The sequence below is a fragment of the Candoia aspera genome, chromosome 1 (assembly GCF_035149785.1).
Source record: "Candoia aspera isolate rCanAsp1 chromosome 1, rCanAsp1.hap2, whole genome shotgun sequence".
Lineage (NCBI taxonomy): Eukaryota > Metazoa > Chordata > Lepidosauria > Squamata > Boidae > Candoia > Candoia aspera.
Window position 1 is genome coordinate 81,618,565 of NC_086153.1, and position 24,281 is coordinate 81,642,845.

General features: G+C 37.3%; 1 protein-coding gene across 1 annotated transcript; it reads right to left on the bottom strand.

The window, feature by feature from the left end:
* Positions 1 to 833: 833 nt before the first annotated feature.
* On the bottom strand, positions 834 to 23,032 carry SYTL3 (synaptotagmin like 3). Its single transcript, XM_063307973.1, has 11 exons — positions 22,515 to 23,032; positions 19,696 to 19,911; positions 19,008 to 19,072; positions 15,051 to 15,102; positions 12,918 to 12,984; positions 10,976 to 11,042; positions 8,279 to 8,406; positions 7,578 to 7,718; positions 6,844 to 7,022; positions 3,685 to 3,787; positions 834 to 2,167 (listed from the first exon to the last, which is right to left on the bottom strand). Exons 1-11 carry the CDS (start codon positions 22,622 to 22,624, stop codon positions 1,979 to 1,981), a joined length of 1,317 nt encoding a protein of 438 aa, XP_063164043.1. The 5' UTR covers positions 22,625 to 23,032; the 3' UTR covers positions 834 to 1,978.
* Positions 23,033 to 24,281: the final 1,249 nt, after the last annotated feature.

A 24,281-nucleotide genomic window follows, 5' to 3' on the forward strand; every position in this document is an offset into this window, starting at 1 on the left:
GACAGTTGTAAAACAGAATGGAGCATGGGAAAAAGATGTGTGCTCTTCATCCTTGCAATAGAACATGTGTCCATCGAAAGGTTCCACCCAAGAAACTATTCCATTAAGGAGTAAGGTTACCTAACAGCACCACTACACAAATGTCTAATTCTTTGGAACTTTGTGGGATAATTTGTATCTGGACTATACCATTTCAGATTGAAGGTAGAAGCTTACATCACTGAATGCTTGTGTGTGTGTGTGTGTGTGTGTGTTTTAACGTAGTACACAGAAAACAAATATGTCATTGAGAAGGCTTAGCTAGAACCCTTCTAACTTTCCTGTTTCTTATGTGCAGGGAATGTTGATGTACAGAGGAGCATTCAGTCATTACACAGTCATTCCTTTTGGAGTTCTTGGTGCTCTCTGAGCTTGGTTGTTTGCTTGCAGATGTTTCACTACCCACACTCACTCGCACTGATGATGTTACCTAGTCAGGTAATGAAACATCTTCAAGCAAACAACCAAGCTCAGAGAGCATGACTCCACTGTTCAACCCTGAGCTATAGATATGCTGTTCTATTGAAGTCATTCTCTTGTATGAACTCTTAACCTCATAACCAAGGAACAATGAGCATGTTTCCCTGATGTTCCATGTGAAAGCTTTGTCACTACCTGGGATCTTCTACAAATACAAAGTGTGAGTTCTGAGGGCATAAGATAAATTGGCTAAGAGATTAATAGCAAATTTAGTAGATACAGTGTTTTGCATTTTCTTTCATGTTCAAAACTGTTACACAGGAAGGGTGATGCCAGTAATTCTCCACTGTTATTATGGTTTCTAGACTTTGCCAAATAGAAAGATGTCAAGAGAATAATACTCAGCAAAAGGAGTTGAGAGTTTTGCTATTTCTTTTAATGAGGTTGTAAAAAATAATAAATAATAATAAATGCCATTAGCCCCTTCTGATGAGCCATGCACATAATTGGCTGAGACATACATATAAGCGTACTTATAGTAATCACAAGAAATAATAATACAGGGAGCCACCACCATCTTCTGTTAATCTATGTACAGAATTAGAACACAACTGGCTTGAGGAATGTCTTCCTACTGATATCAAAATAGTAACTGTCTTGTTGTTGTGCTTTTTCCACACAATCAGGAAATGCAGCCTTCCCCATCTACTACCATTACTATCTGACTTGTTTTCATGCTTAGGTGTTCTTAGTTCTACTGTGACTTATATTGTCAATTAGTCTGGGTTGTGATTCTTAACAGCCCAAGACGTAGAAACTGAAAGTAATACATGAGAACTCATTGAGGACATTGACACTATTCCACTACCCATTTGCTCATCTGATATTCACTGGCATGGTGGGTGACTGATAACCCACTATACATACAAACACAAGAGGGATGGGCTACCTAGAATTACTATCTTCTCAAAGAAAAAAAGAATTAACTTCCTGGATCAAATCAAAGACCGCCTAGTCCAGGATTTTAACAGTACCCATTTGAATGCTGATGACTTTATCTATTTAGATCCTATCTTTTCATATAGAATATTTTCAAAGTACTTGAGTAAAAATCCAGAGGTATTGCATGGAAGTTATAGTTATGCCCAATTGTTTGCCCTCCAACATTATGCCCTCAGGGGCACAAGCCTTTTCTATATGAAGATTCCATTAAACTCTGGACTATTTTTTAATTATGTTATCTAATGTAAGCTGATGGCTATCTTTAAACCTTGAATGTTTTCAGACCAGATTTGAGAGCAGATGCAATGGCCATCTATGAATATTTGAAGTGTTATCACATAGATGACAGGATATTTTTTCTTTTATCTTTGGAGTGCATCCAACTGCACTGTATGATTCTAGTGATGAGAACACTTAATGCCTACATCATTGAAAAAAATGAACTCCTTATGGCACATTTATCCTTAAAATCTGAAGAAGCGGGAAACATGTATAAATATAATAAACACATATAAATCTAATTCAGTCCGGCCACTTTGGCTTTCAATTGGTACCAGCTGAATTCCTGAGCAGAGTTACATCCAAAATCCCAAGATTCAAAATCTATCACCACTTCTCCAAGGAATACTTGATGTCTGAAAATTCCAGAGTGCCAGACAGATATCTGAAGCTGTCGGGTTTCCAGCTGGGAGTATTCAATCTTGTACTATAAAAATAAATGGTGTTACTGATTGGTGTGAGATTAACAAAGGCAATTTATACAGGTGCAGGATCATTATATAGCACATCCACCAGTTCCTGCTATAAATCACCACCTTCTAAGCTAGCTTTAAGGAAATGTTATGCCACAGTTGATTGGGAGATGGTCTAACAATCCTTTAATCCTCAACCAAGGTATATCTAATGTCCTTCTTTCTTAAAGAGTGAGGCTGCCCAAATCAAATCAGAGCAGATCTAGACATTTTATGCTTTGTATTGAACCCCATGGGAACTTTGCTCGCCTGCAATTGGATCCAGTTTTCAACCTATATTAGATTTAAGTAGTTTAAATTAAATAGTTCCTTTAAGTTTGATACATTATGTATCAATAGTGAAAGATCAACTTTTTACCCAAATTGTAATATAATTGAAACTCTTCTGCATGTTACATAATCTATCATTTAGTAAACCAGCTTCTCTTTTAGATAGTGTAGACTTCGGAGTTTCACACAAGTTCTTCTTCAGCTCCAAAGAACTTTTTACTCAGTAAAATCTTCCTTATATTCCAAGTGTTGCTCAGTAGGTCCAAAGAGAGTGTGATAGAATCTTTTAAACTAATGATCAGTTATCCCTAAAAAAGGATAAAGTCCCATCTGTACTTAAGAATCAGTACCCAAGATTCTTACAAGCCAATACCTATCCTCAGAAGTCCTACTAAATACAAGACATGCTTCCTAAGTAAGGGGCCATTGGTGTGTATGCTCAGGTATTTCTTCTTTAAGAACATTTCTAGACCACACAGTTTTGGGTGATCAGCACTGAATAACAAATTCAACCATGTGTGAGATAAACCTAATTTTCTCTACTGTCAATCCACAAAGATTAGCACAATCAGCACACTGGTGACAGTTATTTCCACTCTTCCCATTCTGAGTACTGATTTCTGGACATCAACTACCATCATTCTATATGAAATGCTGCAAAAATCCTAGACAGTAGCAAATAGCTCTCTCTATATTGCCATCTTGCAGTCATCCAGTTTGGTCTAGTGGTTAAGGCACTGGACTAGGAGCAAGGAAACCTGAGTTCCACTTCTGCCTGGGTGATTTTGGGCCAGTCACTCACTCAGCCCTAGGAAAAAGGCAATGGCAAATCATCTCTGAAAATGCTGCCTAAAAAAATGCATGGACTTGTCTTTGTAGTGACCAGAAGTCAAAAGGTAATACATCCCTATGCTGAAGAAATCCAAACACTCTCCAGATGGTAGAAAAGAGACCTCTCTTTACTGTCATCTTGTGGTTGTCAGGATGTTACCGCAGATCTGATAATCCAAATAATACCTATTTTTTAACCTATACAGTAGTTTTATAGACTATTTTGAGTTATCCCTTTTATTCTGATTGCCCCTGTTTTTATAAACTCATAGGTAAAACTTTAGCTCATACAGTGGAAGGCATACATAAAAACTGTACGTTGTGCTCTTCCTTGATTCTTCACAGGATGACCAAGAATTGCTTAGAATACCTTTAATATTTCTTGGAAAGTTGGATTCAGCGTGTTCTTTTTCACAGAAGTCTTCCGTTTACTCTGAAGAGATTTATCAGGCAGCAAGTAAGTCTTGACATATCTTTTGATTAAACATAAAGACAGCAGTTAATACTTGTGAAATGAAGAGAGGAAGGAAATAAAGCCACATGATGGTGGCTAATTAATCCCTGCAGTGATCAACTGTATGTTTTTTCTTAGTTTCATAAATGCAGCACTGACTTTTTTTTATACTGAAGAGCAAGGAAGGACTTCATAGGTACTAGACTGTTTTGTAAAATGTGGATATTTGTCAAGTTTTTAAAAATAACTCAAGTCCCAACCACTACTTACAGTATATCAGATCTACTTTGAGAACATTTTATTATCCAACCCATACCCACACATACTTACACATACACACTTTGGATATTTTAGGATTCATGCCTTTTATGTTGTCTGAGGTCTTTCTTCTTAATTCCCAATGAACACAAATTGGATTCCGTATACTAGTGAACTGAAAATGCCAAGTAATGACTAGTATACATTGATCACTGTGATGGAACTGTTTATTCTTATATCCCCTTTTTAAGACTGAATTAAGTTCAACAATGAAAACAGATTGTAAGGCTAAGGTTGGTACGCTCTATTTTGATTGTATTAAAAAGCATCATTACGATGAAAGCAGACTCAACTCTGAGACAAATTTTGGAAATCTTTAAAAAGTAATGCGGTTAGTATATGTATGAAATCAGTTTCATACATGTATTAGCCTTGAGATTCAGGTAAGAAAAATACAGTGATTCTCAACTCTATGTATTTATTCATTTGGGTCCTGATTTTTAAATTTTGTTTTGTGTTGTAAGAAGCATTTGCTGCCTTTTTTTTTTTTTTTTGTAAAAAGGCTGTTGAACAATTCACTTCTAAATTCCTTTTTGGTTTTCTCCTTTGGCTTTTGCAACAAGTCGCTTCGTGGTTCTTCAGTTTGCATATTTTTTCTTTCTGTTAAGATCAGAGTGAAACCACTTTCTGAGCATAAGAGTGTTCTATAAAGAAGCATTTCTTTGAAATAAGTAGGATTTCAACTTTCTTAATTTTGACTTGATGACACATAATCCATCAATCAATCGCCTAGAATCTGTGATCTTCAATTCATTAATTCAAAGAAACAAACAGTAATTACATCATGAATTTGAAATGGCACTAAATTCAACAGTACAGATAGCACAAGTTACCTTTAGGGTTTAGAAACCACAAACAATTTTTTAGACACCATGAAACTGCCCTAGAGCCATCTGGGTTTGCGCTTTTATCTAGGTTTTATATGATATGATAGGGTGGGCACACTCCAGGTCCCTTCCCTTAAATGTTGTCATCTAGCCAGACCCACAAAGCACACCTTCTCCACAGTTGCCCTCGCCCTGTGGAAGACTCTTCTCCCAGAAATCTGGCAGGGCCCCACTCCTTACTTCTGGAAGATCTTGAGGAGCCAGCTCTTCCTGCAACTGTTGGGGGACAGTGAAGCTGGAACCCAGCAAGGCAGAATGCTGATAGTGGGAGAGTGCTGCCCTGGGAGCCAGGAATTTTTATTGTGGTTTGTTTGTTTGTTTTAATGTTTTTATTGTTTTGTGAGCCAGCCAGGGTTGTAGTTTATAATATGGGTGGAGAATATTTATATATATAGCATATATGAGATATGAGATATCATATCATACCTCATATATCATGTTATACTTTTGCTACTATGTTGGTGTGTATGTGCCTTCAAGTCAGCATTGACTTCTGGTGACTGCCTGGACAAGTCCCTGCAGTTTTCTTGGCAAGATTTCAGAAGTAGTTTGCACTTGCTTCCTTGCTAGGGCTGAGAGAGAGTGACTGGCCCAAGGTCACCCAGCTGGCTTTGTGCCTAAGATGAGACTAGAACTCATGGTCTGCTGGTTCCTAGCCTGATGCCTTCACCACTACTCCAAATTGGCCCTTGCTACTATGAGTGAAGTATTGTTATGACTCCTGACTCACCCCAGTGAATGGTAAAACCGACCCTCATCTTACCAACACTCATATTTGCTATAGCTTACAATCCATGGGCTGGAAGTAGCGGGGGCATGATGGAGAGTTAGCCTACTCAATCTTAAAACAAAGGTGGGAAGGAAGCAAGCCAAGAGTGTGTTCTTCTGAACCAAGGAAAACAAAACACCCTTTTTGATGCAAAGGGCATCAAGGAAATGACACATTTAACTGTTTTTTGAACATCATTAATGCTGCTTCCTTATGGGCTCTTCCTTATGATCATGTTAAGGTGTATTTCACCTGTCCTTGAGTTTGCAGAAACATTTGTTGGCATAATTTGCACTGCCCCAAGGTTAAACCAAACTCTCATTTGTCTCAGTGACAAGTTTCCTGAGTGGTCCAGTCCTTACAGCTTTACTGCAGAATGATTTCCCCAGGGTTTGTTTTCACTCCCATCCAACATCAACACACTCCTGAAAGTGTGGCAGGGCCAGCTTGGAGGACTGTGGTTGGTGCCTGGAAGAAAGGCTTTGACCAGCTTTCCAGTCAGTTACATGAGTAACAGTTCTCCAGTGCAGAGACACTTGGACTATTTCTGAGTATGGGTCAGCTGGTCCTCTGGAGAGACTAAGGGTAAAGGGAAAAAAGATTCGCTCAAATGCACTCATAGCAATTTTTCTAAGGTACAGCAGAAAGGGTGGGGTTTTTTCTTCCATGAAAAATCATCACCACTGCTATCTGCAGATCAGAGCGTCAGGGAATTTTTTTTAACTAGAAGGCTTCATGTCCTGAAATAGTTTAAAAACTTGATTTAGAGGAAAAGAAAAGCTAACCTGAAGGGAAAATTAAAGCAAGCTTATCACTAATGTTATTAATAATTTTATTTTTAGGTTAAAAAAATTATATACCAGATGTATCCATAGATGTCCATTCCTAATCATCATGATATCAGAATGACGAAATGGACATTATGACATCACATACAAGTTCATAAGGGACAAAGTTTGCATCATGATGCATATTTCATCATTTGCCTCCCCTTCCTTCCCGCCCCCTTGGGACCCCTACCTATGCATCTTCACAAAGCATATTGTTTTAGAATTAAAATACATCTTAAATTTTTAAAAAAGTAAACCAAAATAAACTTACGGATTGCATTTTTTCTTTTCCTCCTCTCCGTAAGCCAAATTCTTGCAGGCACTAATGCATACTTCCAAAATGCCAAATTTGAAAATGTATCTAATGGCAACTTCTATTTCACCACGGACATCAGCTTTTGTAAAGTCACTAACCTCACTGCAAATGCTGGTAATGCTGTATAAACTACCCTGTATAAGACAATGAATTAATACAATACAAAAAGGTCTAAAAGACATAAAAACCTGTCTGCTTTTTAGGTCTCATTGACCCTAAAACCTGGACAGTGACTAGATGGCATGAAGGGTTAGAACAAGGTTTCTCAACCTTGGCAACTTAAGATCTGTGGACTTCAACTCCCAGAATTCCCCAGCCAGTTAGAGTGGGATTTTTTACATCTCTTCACTGTCATTTATTGGTTGTCCAAATTTTTACAGCCCAGATTAGAACTACAGTAAAGCTTAATATCCAAAGAAGAAAGATAAGATTTCCCACACAACTAATTTGAAGTGGTACTCTGCTGTATTATCCAAAATTGAAGAAAGGCCCATTATAACAGTAAACAAATATGTAAGTTTATATCATTACTTCTATCTCTGAAACAGTTGCTTTCTGAAGTTGTACATGTTCTTGAAAGATATATGGCATTTTCTGTGAGTAGCGTTAATGAACTGCCAAGCATTAAAAATCTATTTCATTTTCCATGCACAGTAATGGAAACAAGAGAAAACAGGATCACTACTTACACGTCTTTTATCTCTGCAGGTTAAGGTGTCATTTGTAACAATGGAGGGTATGACCTCTTCACTTGATGCTTTTATGCAAGCAATTCTACTGTCATTTTGTTCTCTACTGATGAGCCGTTGAATACTTGGAGATTTCTCTGTCTGTTAAAAAAAGGAGGTAATAATATATAAATCCTACTTGTATTTATAAAATCAACACAAGGTGGCTTCTAAAATGTTAATAAAATGTGTAATGATAAGACAGTAAGCTGAATGATTCAGTCGGTGATTAAATTTGAATGATTTGATAATGTGAGCCATTTGGTCATTAAAACAACGCCCAGCAAAATGGACAGTTTAAAGAGGGACCCTGCTCCTTCCATTCGCTACCATATAAGACAATGGATTGCATGTGAATCCATGGACATTCTGAGGTTAATGGGTACACTGTAGATGTAGAAGTGCCATTATTTCCTCTCCCTATCTTTAGTTGGGGAGGAGAGATAAATAAAACTATGATTTCCCAAGTATACACTAATGTGATTACAGCTATGATGCACACTAAACCTCCATACTTTGCATAATTTATTCAGTTCACAGAACCTGTTGTGTTTTCTTGATTATAAAATTTGATCCTGATTGAAGTATAGAATACCCAAAGTCCCATTAATATATTGCATCTGAACAGTCATCTGAAAAATGACAAAAGTATATTTGAGTACCCTGGTTGAAATATCAATAGCAGTATCAGATAAGCTTCTCCTTTCCTTCACAGGATCCTTTTGTTGCCCATAATTTGCTGTGAGAAGGTATTTCTCATTGGCCATGTCATTCTGTGACTTTGAGATTTCTGGAGGAAATAAAAGGAAAGAGAATTTTAAAAAATAAATTCAGCATGTTTATAAGGCTAAGTTTTATAACTATTATAATAATTATAAGGCTAAGCTTGCAGCATCTGAAGTATAATATTCTCATTTGCATCTTCTGAAACACAAACAATCTATTAAAATATATCAATTTACTATAGCTTACATTAGAGCTATACTATTCAAAAATCTTTGTCAGTGAAAAATGAAGTCTTTACATAATTTCATAGATTTTAGTGCTTTAGGGGAGAAGAAATTTCTTGTTTTCAGATGGAAACCAATATAAAAGCTTAAGAGCCACTAAACATTTTAAATGTCTATTATATCTGCTATATGCATTGCAGGAGAAGAGCAAATATTTTTCAAACAGGAGGTCCCATTTTCAGCCCCAGGCATCTGCAGCAAGGCCTTGGGAAGCAGGGCAGAGCTTCTGCCACTCAGTCTAGATCTGGGTAGGCAACCTGAGGCTCCTTGGGGCTCTGGGCATCCATCAAATGTCTTGGGTACAACTCCAATTGTTCCTCCAAAAGTTGCCACCAGCTTTTGTAATGGGGCGACCTGCTATGTGATACCAAAAGGCCCAAGTCTTGAGCACAAAGCAAGGAAATTCTGAATCTGTTTGACTTATAAAGCCATTTCAAACACTCTCCTTTAAAATAGCCATCAATGTTTATTTAGCCATCACTTACAGCAAATGAGCCATTTGACAGACTGTGATAACTGGATATTAGAAGTGTCAGTCAAAGCGTGGTAACACTGAGCACCTCCTCCCAGAAGGAGGAGAGAACTAAGGAGAGATGGATTTGAGAGACATGGGTGGAAGGGCGGGTCTAGGGGAAACCTCCCTCTATCGGAATGTCAGGTTCAAGAGTATATATTTAGTGCCATGGAAGGCAAGGATTGATAGCCCATAGAGACGCTGTATTATTTAAGGAAACTCTTTACAACCCATTTTAAGCAATTTAATGAAAGCAAATTTGATTTCTTCTTTAATTGTTAATAAACTGTGCTGTTGTCTATCTTCCTGATGTCCTCCCCTAGCCTCAAATACATGTATAGAAACACAGGAGAAAAACAAAAGAATTTCCAAATCAGGAAAGGGTTTGGTGATGACAGTAACATCAACATATGTTTTAAAGCAGGAGTTTTCAAACTGTTTCAAGCCATGGAACCTGTTAGTTTAAATCAATCAATCAGTCTTGGATCAAGAGACAAAGCTCTACTGACAGAAAAATAGCTGCATTTGAGTGAACTTTTTTAAAAAAATTGTCCATAGTCTCTCACGGAACCTCATCAAGTTCTTCCAGAAGCTTAGTGTTCCACAGAACACAGTCTGAAAAAACCTCCTTTAGAGATATCCCTGGGTTAATGGGATTATGCTTAATTTGGAAGGCAGGCACAACAGACAGCACACATATATAAACAAGCCACATCCAACCGCTCCTGGTAGGAAGTACAGCCTATAAGTAGGTCTAAGTTAGAATGTTTCAGTAGGTTTCTACCCCAGCAGTACAGGACCAATGTTTATTCTATTATGTCTTCTCTTGACACGTGGGTATACTGTCATCACAATATCTGTAGTGCAGTTTCAAAGGAGTAGTACAAATTCAAAGAAGTGAATCCTAGTCAGTTCAGTGGAAATTTCTCTCGGGCACTTGTGTACAGAATGGCAGTCTACATATGCAGAGAATGAAGAATGAGTTACAAACTGGAGAGGCTGAGAGTAAGATTATAGAAAATGTTTCATGACTTGCCATTTATTTCCTCTTATGTGGCTCTACATTTGACTTAACAATAAACATGTTGATAAGTAGAAAAAAAAATCCTTGTCCTAATTATTTCTCAAAAAAGCATAGGTGCAAATCAGGTGTGAATTTTTATTGCAGAAGTAGTCTCAAGGTAAGATATGCAGATCCCTGCTGGAAATAAACTCAGTGGCAGTGGAACATCCCAAAAATGTAACTGACCACTTTGATTCATGTCTTCACAAAGGACAGACATTAGAAATGACCGACTTTTACTAGCTTGGTAAGACTAGCAGAACTCTTTCAAACCACATAAAAATAACTCTTGGGTTATTGGGTTTATGATGGGTAGGCCTGACATCTAATATTCTGCATGTACTTTTTCTTTAGTATGATAAATAATTCAGTCACATGAACTATTACCTGCAATCAGAAGTGGTACAATTAAGAAGCAGGTTTATAACCTCACTAGAACTTATTGGTGTATTTTATTAACCAATAATGAAATACTTCAATCCAGTGTCAGACAAAGGGAGGTGTTGGACAAGAAGTCCTTATTTTGCCTGAGGGACAGGGTTGGGGGTGAGAGGCAGGAAGGATGCAGTTCCTTCTAAACTACAGAACTTGCCATTCCAGCAGACTTGAACATTCGCTAGGCTGTACCTTAGGTGCTGGTTGTGAACCTCTTTCTTTAACTCCTCCAAAGCCAAAAGACGGGAAGCGAAATCCTGCTCTTCTCCTAACTACTAAATGACTTGACCTATCCTTTTAAGAGAACATCTTATTTCACAATAGTAAGGACACTCACTTTTCATATGTGTGGTAAAAGACAGAAATAGGTTTTCCACAGACTTATGGAAACTCTGATTAGGTTCCTGAAAGAGAAAGAGACAAGAAGAAATAAGTAGAATGGAATTACCTTCTCAAGGCTTTCGGGGTCACATAAACCTTGAGGAAACACAGGTGCAAACCGGCAGGCAGAGCTGGAATTCCATGGTCCAAGCAATTAGGACAATACCCATGTTTGCATCATCATCATCATCATCATCATCATCATCATCTTTATCCCACCTTTTATATATTCTGGCCAACTCAAGGCGGCAAAGATACCTAATACTCCCACCTCCTGTTTTCCCAACAACAACCCTGTGAGGTGGGCTGGGCTGAGGAGAGTGACTGGCCTAAAGTCACCCAGCCAACTTTCACGCCTAAAACCAAATTCTGTTCAGTCTTTTGGTATCTACAGGAACACCAGGTTTGCCATAGTAATCTTAAAAATCCAAGCCAATATTTAGAGCTACCAGGTCTGGTTGCAAAAATCCAGATAACCACTAGATTTTCATCACTTTGCTGTCATCTAGTGATCATCTGGATTTTTGCAGCCCAGCTCTGGTAAATGGTTATTATAATTATTATATTTCATTTTTGAAAATATTTAGATAGAAAATATGATTCAATCTAAGATTTCCATCACATTTAATTCTATCACAGTACACACTTTATTTTACATATAAGGCCTGGGAAGCTTATAGCATTAATTCTGGAGCACCACAAAACTTTATAGGATTAAGAACACTCTATTAACAAAAACCAAGTACAAAGAAGCACCGGCAGCTCACCACCTCATTCACATATTAGAGAGATTATTACCCCCTTGGTGGAATTTATCTGTGATGGCTGGAGAGGCAAGTCTTGCAAATCAGCAAACATAATTTAATGAACGATTATAGCCATTAATACATTATCTTGCCCCTTGCCATTGGCTTTCCAGTCTTCCTTACTTTGATCGCATCCTTACTTTACTTGAAAATTAATCACTATTCTCTTCATTAAAAGTTTTAAGCCCATTTTAACTTAAACAAAATATTTAGCCACTTTCAAAATGAGGCACTTACTTTTATTTGACATGCTTATATTATTTTAATGTATATCTTCCAAAGGCTTAAATCGGGTAACAAAGATCCCCAATTACAACAAAAGGCAAAATTCACTTTTTAAAAAAAATAATCAGCAATCAATCACTATAACTGGTTTGACTCAGGGTTAGCTCATGGGAATTTTAAATACTGCTCCCTGTATTATATTCAGGAAAGACCCTGGCTGCTGAGTATGTATTATTAACTAATCTTGGGAAACTTAACAGAAGTAATGCAGACCAGATACCTTCACTGTCCTCATTTCAACAGAATTAAATGATTAAATTAAATCTATCATGAAGATGGGACAGATGACTAAACTGAGAGTTCTTCCATTTTGTAATAGGAAAGTGTGTGATATCCCTGAGTGTGGAAGAGGCAGCTCAGGCTAAACCAAAGGCAACCAAAATTAATTCCCTTCCAAATTAAGGTGGAAATTGCTACAGAAAATGACTGTAGCATGGCTATTGTTCAAGACAAGAAGGAGACTCTTGAACTGAACTGAAGGGGGAACTGAACACTGAATAGGAAGGCTCTAGTAGCCAAGAAAATAGTTACAGAAAATACAGCTGTATTCAGTGTTGTCTCAGTTGATAGCATTTCTGGTTTATCTGACGTGATGGTGGACCTCTTTCTGCTACTTAGGTCCATGCAGCCCCCTTCCCCTGATACATTCACTTCCTTTACCCAATCAGCATTAATACTAGAAGAGACAGATGGCAGGGAAATGAACAGCACAAGATTAAAGAAAACATATTAAGTATAAAAGAAATGATAGCTGGAAGCTTTATGAATAGGTGATTGGTTGAACTGAAAGGCAGACGGATACATTACCAATGCACTCATTCTGTTGGTGGATTCAGCAAAAGGTGGAGGAGTCGGAGGAATCACTGATATGTTGCTAAGAGTTTAAGGGGAAAAAAATGTAAACAATGCTATTTGCAAATATACCTCTTACATTTCTTTAACAGTCTCCTTCACTTTTCAAAATTTATCCCTAATTTTAAAATTCAGGAATTTCTATTGCAAACAGACATTCCACCCAATGTTCACAATAAAATAATAATAAAAAGTTACTCACATAAAATACAATACAAAATACCATACAAAAAACAATGAAGACCAAAGCAGTATAAACATTAGAAACGAAGTACCAAGCTAATAAAATACATTAAAATCTCCACCTGAAGCTTAAAGGACTACTGGGGATCATGGCAGACCTTCTTAGGAAAGAACTGAGTAAGTGAAATAAAGGTATAACTTAGGAGGTCAGCCTACTCAGCCTAATGTTCAAACAAAGAACAAGAAATACATTTATCTCTTGGTACAAGAAATAAGTTAAGATTGACCTAAGATAGATAGGAACATGGAACCTTAGTTTGGAATAGGTTCATCTGTCCATCTACTCATGGGTAGATCAACATTTCTTCTCACAGCTTCCCCAATTACATTAGCCACAAACATAGTAAGGAGAAACTGCTGCTTTGGAAAGGTACCTATTATCATGATGGTTTGAAACTACCACGATTAGTTTCTCAAAAATGCTGGGGTTCCCTCAAATTGGTCCTCTTAGAGTTAAAGTCAACATGAAGAATAGCAGTCATAACACTTCCTTGTGGACATACAGCATGCTAGTAACATCTGACTGCACCTATTATCTTATTAGACTTTGCCATTTTTGCCTTCTCATTTGTCATTGAATGTCAATGGTTTGCTCAAGTTTCTAATAAAATGTCCGAATGGTAAGAAAAAATATACAACCCCAGCTTCCCAATGTCTTCCTTGAGCTGCCTGGAAGCTACCACTGCTTCCCACCCACTTTGGCCATAGACCCACCCACTGCTGACCTGAAAATGTTGCCTACCCATGGCGTGAATATACTTGAGTACAACACTCAGCTTGATCATTCAGATGTAAGACCCATCAGAAATGCTTAAATTCCATCCTAAGTAAACCTAGCCAAATGATAAGCAATGTATGTAGCCTGCAAAGAATATTTAAATATTCTTGTTTTTTATCAACTAGATCATGCTTATGATTAAAACATGGAAGCTCATTACATTAGGACAACTGTATGAAACACCATCAGAAATCTCATTTAAAACATGCTTGTTTTATGTGTGTGAAATATGGCATTACATTTAAATTGTAACATTTGCATTTCAAATTATCATTATTAAAATTGATCTTAAATAACAGTAGGAAAGGAAATCTACCAGATATCAGGACCGAAATCAAATGTGTGGTTGAATAGTTTGCTGAAAGTCAACTCCCCAGTTTCACTTAAACACTCAAGAGGTAATACTGTTTGTGATCTGTCAGTCACATTCCTTTTAGCCTTTGGTATTTATTTTTAAGCCTTAACCTTTTCAACCTTTAACTTTTTCAATGGAGCCAAAACAAAACTTTACAACCTAATCCCCTTTACCAACTTAGCAAGAACAACAGTTTACAGTATTGGGGTCAAGGGCCACAGTGTTAAAGAGAAGTCCCCTAATCCCCACCCCTATCCCCATCATTGCTGGAGTTGTAACTATAGCAAAGGCCATAATTACAGTGCCACACAGAGGTACTTGGCTAGACTGCAACACTGAGATAAAAGGCAGTGTTTTGAGGGCCTGAATTTTATCACAAGGACAACTGAAACAATTTCCCTAGGTACAGATTTGGGCATGAAGGTTTCATGAATCAGTCTGCCACAGGCATCTTATATTACAGCCTTTCTAAAATTGGGCTTAGGGATTCTAAGAATCACAGTTCTAATATAGCTGGATAATGCCAAGTTGTGAAATGTTGCTATGGCTGATGTTGTACTAGTTATACTTCTGCATCTAAAGAGGGCCCATGGCAATGAAATGCCTACCCCACCACATCCACTGGAAGCTTCAATAGGCCTCTTGCACAGGATAATACGCACAGAGTGCTACATCAAACATTTGTAGGACATGTCAACCTCCTTGTCCTTACCTTAATTTCTGATAAGATTTCAAGAGTTTTGCACCAGCAGTTTCATATCTACCTACCAAGAAAGAAAAGAACCCAACAAAGGTCATTGGTTGCAATAAACTTGTACTCACATGCCAGGTTTTTTTTTAAAATCAGATATAGCCATTTTTATCATCTGTTTTTACTACTTGATGTTGCCACTGTGTAAATGTTCGTGGTTTAAAATGTTTTCTTCCTGATTTTGTTCAACCCCTTTATTATAATGGACTATGGAAACCTCAACTACAGCAAAACCTTTTAAAAAGAAGGAAACGCCAATAAGGCAAGATCATAAAATGAAAACAGCAACTTTCTTATATAGCACCATTTAAATGTTGTACAATCTTTCAGTACAAACAGTATTACAAAAATCTTACTGATTATCAAAGTACGCATAGGCAGTCAACTAAGACACAGTCAACCCATGTGATTCAATCCATCAAGCATTACAAATGATGAATGGCATGCAACAATAAAAGCACTGGTGTCGATTATTAATAATTACATTTGGAATGTGTTCTTATATCTGTCCACAAAGAAAATCATTCTGCATCAGGTCAATTATTAACAACACAGAAAATAATTCTTTGGCATAATCAACTAAGCTGACATTAAAAATTATTTTCTCACACTGGCTAATCACTTGATCTTCCATATCATGTGTGCCAGTAAATCGGGGAAGTATGTGTATGCTATTCAGAAGCCCTCTGGCAGTGACTCTGCTACCCCAAATTCATTAATCTATACAAAGAGAACTTCTATATAAATCAAGACCCATCTCTTGTGTCAGCCTAACCTGTAATACCAGGGCTAGGGTTGCAAAACACAGGCAACTGGACATTGAAGAATGAAGAGAGAAAACCTCAAACCCAAGTTCTGATATTCCTAAGGAGAATAGCTAGCGCAGGAAAAGATCCCACCAGAGCTCCAAGCTTTAATCAGTTTGATCAGTAGTTAAATCAACAGAAATCACTTCTTCAAATTTACCTCAGGGACTAAGCAGCCAAAAAATTCAGACCCTTAGCCTTAAATAATGAAATGATCCTGTTCACACACCTACAAGGTTGTGGAAAAGATTTTTGTGGAAGGAAGGACAATTAACATTCCAAAGGCTAAATGGAGGAGCATTTTTAACTACTTAGATTAATTGTTAACCAAGCAAGACTGCAACTAAAGGATGATGATGATGATTTCTCTCCTGAAAAATACTGCACTGGTAATTGAGGGTCAATTCAAGCTTTATCCCAAAGCCTAAGAATTGTCCAAATATCACCATAATATATATGTGATCCTTGTTTTTTTGTAAATGTTATGTGGTCAAATAATTCCAGTTTTGTCAGCTGTTTTCACAATTGCATTGTTATAGCTCCTAATGTTCCAATAAGTATGGGAAAGATGTTGCTGGTTTATTCCATAATCTCTGTATTTCAATTGTTAAGTCCAAATATTTTACAATCCTTTCCAGATCCTTTTGAGCTACTCTAGTGTCACTTAGTACTGTCACATCTATAAGTAAACCTTTTAGAGCTTTTCTTTAACTTTTGTGGGGTCCAGCATATTGTGCTCTAGATTTCTGTTCATCTGAATTTGGAAATCCTATAAAATGTTTAAATGGCCTTTGTCAAGCATTTTTTCAACACTATGTTCATACCAATACCTTGGGACATCAAATCAACTGTCCTTCTCCTCCTATCATCATCATCATCATCATCATCACCATCATCATCATGGCTCTGATGAGTTACTGTACTTAGGAAGCAATAAAGAGCCCTTTCCCTTGCACCATCTTACTTTTAAATTGCATTCTCTTTCTTCCCCTTTCTATCCTTTAAAAACACACACTAAAGACATACGCAACAGTCCTCTGTAGCCCTCTGTCTCTCAACAGTAGTGGTGTCTTTGAGTAAGCTCCAGTTCGTTGCAACTAAAACAGAACTCAGTTTGGCCTCTATCTTCCAGTGTGTTTCCAAGAGAAATCCTCTGGAATTAATCAGGGAAGATGGGGAAATGATCAGGAAGCCAACTAAGCACTGATATGTGGCACAGGCAGCTTTGGCAAGAGGGTGTATAGAAATTTCTACTTATGAAAATTCTCAAGACAGCTTTTTAAAAAAAGGATGGGTATGATGGCCCATGAGAAAAAGAAAACATCCATATTTAAGCAATACATGGGCCAACCACATTGACACAAATATCATGCAAGCCTTCAAGTTCTCCAGAACTCTTCGTCAGGCAAAAGCAAGCAAATTTAAAAAGTAGAGCACAACCAAAGTTTCAGTGATACAGGTAAAGTCAGTCTCCAGATAGTCAGAAGGCAATGTTATCCATTGCCCCTAGCATAAAATGACAAAGAGTAATAGCTGTCACACAAGCATGCTCCTGCTTCTGAAAACACAAATGACTTTTGTCCCCCATCTGTCTCCTGTCATGGCCAAAGATCAGAAGCATCTAGCCTGGCAGACAGCAAAATTAAAGAAGTCTTACAAAACAATACAGAGGAATGTCAGAGAGTAATTTTATGTGGTATGCTAGATCAAAAAATCAAATCATTGTAATGTTACTTAGGGCTCTCAGAATGTAAAAAAAGACACCCTGGTATGAATGTTGCATTTTCCACCTGTGGACCCACAAAATTATCATTGCTGTTTTGCATCTTGGAAAACACTGTGCCCTGCTGCCCAAGGTGGAATCTGCCCCCAGAGAAAGATCGCATTCTGCACCCTGATAAGGAAATCCCTCAGCAAATGGCTTGCACTAGATGAAAACAGTGTGGAAATAACTCCACAAGAATATACTTTCTATGGAGGAGACCATATGGGTACTGGGAGGAAATCATCACTTCCTTGGCACTTCGTTGAGTCACTTTTGCTTCTTCTGTTGCAGAAAGTCAGTGGCAAATTGGCCCACTGCTGTAATAACAGCAGCAAATAAATAAGTTCCTTTATCTTAGCAATACATCATTTATTTGTTTCATTACTGTCCCACCATTGTTCTGAGAGGTACAGATGGCATATCTTCTAACCTCACAACAGCAACCTTATGAATTAGATTTGCATGCAAGAGAGTGACTGGCCAAAAGTCACTCAGGGAGACCTGTGGCTGAATGGGGACTTGAATCTGGGTCTCCCCAGTCCAGTGGCAGCACCTTCACCAGTAGACTATGCTGGCCTTCTTCAGTGTACCTCTACCTTCATTTCTTGGCTTCTGTTGCTTCTCCTTTTTAAAAATAGTGAATATTCCCATATTTCTATAAGGAATGGTTTTGCTTTCATTAAGTACTTTTTCTTTTTGAGTTCATACTAACACTCCCATTACTGAATAGTAGCTTCTCATTTAAAAATAAGTCATGAATATCATTTCTAGCTTACTCAGGTCACCTTTTTCCCTATATCCAAAGCTCTCTCTGATACAACTTTAAGAAATACCAACTGACTGACCTCATAAAAATGAACTGCAAAACTCCCAATGACTTCCCTGCAACTGCCATAATATTATATTTATGTTGCAGTTCTAATATTTCTACCTATGCAGAAATTTACTGGAGATAATGGTGATGGGATTCATGGACACAGAGAGACCACTCATAAATGCAAAAAAAGACAACCAAAACATAAGTAGATATGCATAACTGTAATTATAATAAAATCATTAAATTCAGCACAAAAAGTGAAATCGCATAAAGTTGGGTGCTATAATCTATGAGAAATGTATGTATTTATAACTAAGGCAGGGTGAATTTAAACAATTCAATACAATCACTACTATTACAGCTAATAATAAGATTGCATTTTGAATAAGATTGCTTTTTGAAATCTCAGTACTTATATATTTATATTCTAGAAGACTGTATATTTTTGCTAAGATAAAACGTGAATTAGAAGGAGAAACTTATCAATTAATCTTGCATATGACTTAATGCTTCTGCTTTTTATTCGCTACCTTCAGCTGGAAATTTCTTTGCTCGCTCCTCAAAGAACCATTCACCTGTTTTCACTTTAAGATCCCTGCAAAAAACAAAATAAGTACTTACTTGAATTTTATACACACCTTTTTCAAGAAAGAGTTCCAAACCGTAAAGGGGCTCATTATTTAAAAAATAACAATAAAATCAATTCCATCATGGTGATAAAGAGCAGCGGAACATCAGGTCTTACTTAACCAGAGCTGTGAATTCTATGGTTTTGCACAAGCATACAAACCCCCCTTCCGTTCAAATCCTATACTAATCCATATCCACAGTCCCCATATCTGCAATTTATTTTTGAAACTCCATTCAAACACCATAAGTAATGCACATAATTTGGCTCCCAGCTCTGTTTTATCAGTAAATGAAACAAAAGTAGTTTATCCTGAAAATCGGCTCGTATACTGTATATACCCATCCTCAACTCTTTTTTCTTCCCTCCTCAGGAATTATTTTTGCAATCCTCCTTCTGAAACTGCACACTTATGCATTCTCAAGCCCTTCTGCTATTTTCAGCAGCTGGCTGCTCTGAAACTCCTATCAATCTATTCCCAAGAGAGAGATCCTCGCTGTCAAATACATACTTAGTTTGATGTGTGTTAATTTCAGAAAACAACTGATGAATAACCAGTAATTCAACTATTAAACCAGGTAGGATCTTACTCAAAAGCATAGCAGACAGTGCATCTCCACAGGAAGGTATTTTGAGTAATACGACATCGAGAGCATATCTGATGACTGCATCCTTTGCATACTGCTCCTCTATTGATCAGGACTCCTAACGACTTCTGACAGCGGGCACATGTCCATCTCTGAGATCCATAGTTGGTGTTTTTTGTTCCTTTGCGCCAAAGTTGCTGCAACTGGGTTCTCAGTTTGCTGTGGTTGGACAAAAAGATATGAAAATATTCACATGTTTGCCAGCTGGAACAATTACTGGCACTACTAAGTCATCTAAATACTAATAAGCTGTAACTGTGAATTGCGATACACCAAGTTCCATGGAGATAAACCCTTCTACTAAACCTTCACTGAAAATGTCAAATAGCCTGGGAAGTTACCCCAGAATATGTAATGGACCATTCTTGAACAAAGTCTTGGAGAAGTTGGTAGCATCCTAACTACAAGTGAACTTGAATGATTCTAAGGAGTTTGATCTATTTTAATTTGGTTCTTACATGCTCAGGGCACAGAAAGAACCAGGAAGGGTGTCAACTTACAGATTCTCATGAAACACAGTCTTGAGCTGCATGGCTCAAATGATTGAATAGCTTGATATTAGGCAGGTTCCAGTCTATCCTGACTGGTAATCTGGCGATCTGCCCATGTTCCTAGATTATTTCTATATTTCTCAATGGCGTTTACATATGGGGCATTGCAAAATTCTATTCTGTCTTACACCCCTTCTTATATCCCTAAATAAAGCCAATGGGGGAAGGTATCTGGAAATTTGGACTCCAAAGGATTTCAAAAAGAGTAACATGACAGCATTCCTTTTGTGAAGCCCTAAACCTCCCAGAATGGTTGGAACCAAATTTGAAGTCCTGCTTTGGCAGTTTTGCCAGTTTGGGGAGGGGAGTTTGAAGGGCAAAATGGGTGTCTAACTCTTCAAAATATGTAAGACATCTATTTTACCCCTTAAAACTACTAAAGCTTGCTTATAAACTTGGCCTTGACCCCACCCATTTTTGGAATATGGTCCTAATATAAAGTCTGGGTGCAGCCCTTGAGCAAGTCAAAGTCGCACACTCCTAAGCTAGCATCATCGACGTTGAGTCAAGTTCTATCCTGCATTTTCATCTATTGATTGCAGGGAAACTGAAAATCTAACATTCTCTAAAAGGTGTTTTGGATGAGGGAGGGAGAATTAGTTGAAACTTTATTCTGACATATTGTATAATTGGTGGGAAAGCTGACAGATTTGGATGAACCTCTTTATTCTGTTCTAAATGGGGTCTCAGTTTCTCTGAAAGACCAATTAGGGAGTTCTCCATAATTTTGGGCTGATATTTGTAGTAAACCAAACTAACCATATTGAAGAACCATTCGCAAATGTACAAAATTGCACAAACATTAAGATCAGTCTGATTATTAGTATGAGTTACGGAACATTTTTATTGGTATCCCATTATTTGTGCAACTTTGCCCTCAGGAATACACTTGTCCAGTACAGTATCAATCCATCATTAGTTAAGGAGGGCACTGAATTTTTTAATGAATTAAAAAAAAAACTGACTGGTTTTGAACATGGACTTTTGTTTTCATATTTAAAGACTGATGGCTAATAATTACTGTTGCATTATTGAATGGTATGGTTACTTAATATTTAAGCTTCTGATACTGTAAACTACTTTGGAAAATCATGTTGAAAATCAACATGGAAGCATCAAAAGCCTTACTTTTTCCAAAATTCTTAAGGTTGTACCTAATTGCTGAGCTGACTCCATAGGCAATGAATGAGGGCACTTCCACACTGCCACCAATTTCACTCCCCAAGCCCACAAAAATACTTAGAACTTGGTCTGTGAATATCTCTGCTTCTGCCTATTTGAAATGTTGAGAAGAAGGAATACAACCACTATCCCACTCCAAACTACCGCAGATTCTGTAAATCACAACAATCCACACATAAGGGGAAGAAAGAACCCTTATCAGGAGTTTGGCAGATCGACTGGTTTTGACCTTAGAGAGGAGGAAATCGACAAAACAGAAACCAGTTTCACTCTGCCTGTTTTACCTGAGCTAATAAGAACTTGTTAATCCACCAGCTAGCATTTTCATTACAGAAACTGAAACACAGGAGTTGGGATCAAGTGGTATAAGTAACCTTCAGTGGCAAAAGAGACACACGTCTCAACTAGCAACCACATCTAGCTGTACAGTGGTTTCACCTACACTACAGCTAAATCAGAAAGCACTGTGATGCTGCATTGCTTTCAAACTTACAAGAGAACCTTTGTCTAAAACTGCCCTTCGTGGAACTTGCTTCTTTGACCTGACCCTCAATAACCTGTGTGTTTGTTTGCTTGTTTTTCAAAGGTCTTTCTTTTGGAGAAATCTACAAGCAAGGTCCCACTCAAATTGAAACATCACAATCAATTTCAAATCCCTAGGAGTCCACAGGGCAGCTAAAACGGCAGCCAGAGGGAGAGATAATTTGACAAATTGGACATTCTGTGCTTACTGAGGAATTATTAAGGAAATTTAAAAATACAGTAAGGGCTGAAGCTATCATTTTTCTAAGAATGGTCCTGATAAAACCACTTAGGTTTCTTCCTATAAATTGTTTCATTCAAAATCTCAACACTAGAAGGTGTTTTTGTAATATTGTACCATGGAAGCATTCTGGATAATTCCAAAGCTTGTACATTTTTATGTGCCATTTTGTTCGGTCCTCATAAAGATATTCAGTTATATGTTTATTAGTTTACAAAGCTCAGAGAAGAACAGCAGCCCCCATTCCAAAAGAAGAATACATATACCTTATTCTTTCTTCCTCCAGTTTTCTCAACATCTCATCACGGCAAAGGACATTTAGAACAATTTCTTGCTCCAGTCCCTTAAGTAAGCTAAGGTTAAATTCCTGGGACATCTTCTCTTCTGACAGTCACAAGACAGAGAATCCAGTGTCATCCAGCAGGCAAAAGAGTTATAAGTCTTATGTCCTTCATTCATTAGTGAAGCATTTGCAACGCATCGTTCTTTTTAAAAGTGGTAAAAAATATAGGTATTTCAGACAAGTCTTCATTTTCACAATCTCATCTGTTTAATATACCTGCTCTTCTTATTCACAGTTCTCTACTTTCTCCTATGAAGAAATGAATGTCAGGCTCCCAGTCTCCTGGAAGTAGTATTAAATTGACAAAAGAAGTAGATTAATAATTCTGATAGAAAACTGGTATGGGAATATTTTTGTTAAATGTCTCCTGATTCTTTTGACTATAAAATTATTCATCCATAAACGTGCTGTGAAATGTGGTTCATCATTGCTCGGTTTCACTCAGCTTATTCACCTGTGTGCATTTTTTTTAAAAAAACCTTTTCCCTCAGAAGGCTTCTATTTAAACTAGCTCACTATATATAGCTTTTTAAAAAATTATTAAAAAGCCAATTACAATAATCAAACTAATAAAAGGTACATGGAATTAGAGTCTGTTTCCTAGTCAACTGCATGTGTGTATGTGTGTGTGTCTGTTCATTTTGCTGCATGCTTGCTGTTGTTTGCTCTTTTTATCTGGTGACAAATGAAGTATCATCTGAAGCGTGTGTGTACATATGGATGATGCTTTGCCTATGTCTCTAGAGCCACATAAAATGGCTTTGCATAAAACAACGCAACTCTCACTCACCACACCCCTCTCATACAAACGTCCTTTTATTATTTCCAGCAATATGCACTCAAATTAACTCATGAATTGATGTACAATAAATAGGAAAACCATGGCCATGATTATCAAGCAAAAACCAGGAAGAATTTCAGTGATGTGCCTCGAAAAAACAAATAATAAAACAGAGAGAAAAGGAGAGAAAACTGACTGAAAAATCACCATTCATCCGGAGTTTGCAAATATGAGAAACGTACCTCCAAACAACCATGTATTCCAGGAGGCTCTCCAATTTGAGAGTTGGAGATGAAGAGAGAGAGAATGGAATGCACAATGTATTTCAGATCAAAGGAAGAATTTAGCTTTATCTTCATGCCACTTAATATGAAAAGGTAGCTTTATATCTTCACTGATTGCCTGGAGGACCAAAGAAGCCAGACTGGTACTTCTTTATGTGTGAAAAGTTTGCTTGAATTACTTCCTATCAATAAAATCATTGCCAAATTTAAACAAACATCTTAGCATTCACAACATCATCAGAAATAAAAAGGTGCAAGATCTCATCGTTAACAATGACAGAAGGGCCTGTTTCTGAAGCATTAGAAGCTGTAGCTGGAATTTTAAACCATTTACTGTAGAATAAGCACATTGGTATGAATGGGATTACTCAAAAGTAAGACATGATTGATGTTAGAAAGTTAAATGTACAGTGAAGAGGAAGTGAGGAGAGAACAGAAGTTGTGTAATGCGTAATTTCATACTACCACAGGAAACAAGTCAGCAACTCAGCTTTTCACTTACAAACATTTTATTTGCATATCCAAGTATATGGATATACTGACTAAGAAGCTAGACTAGTCTAGGTAACTGAAGCAGGGGAATATTAGATTCATGGGTCTTCTATCCCATAGATATAGATAAAAA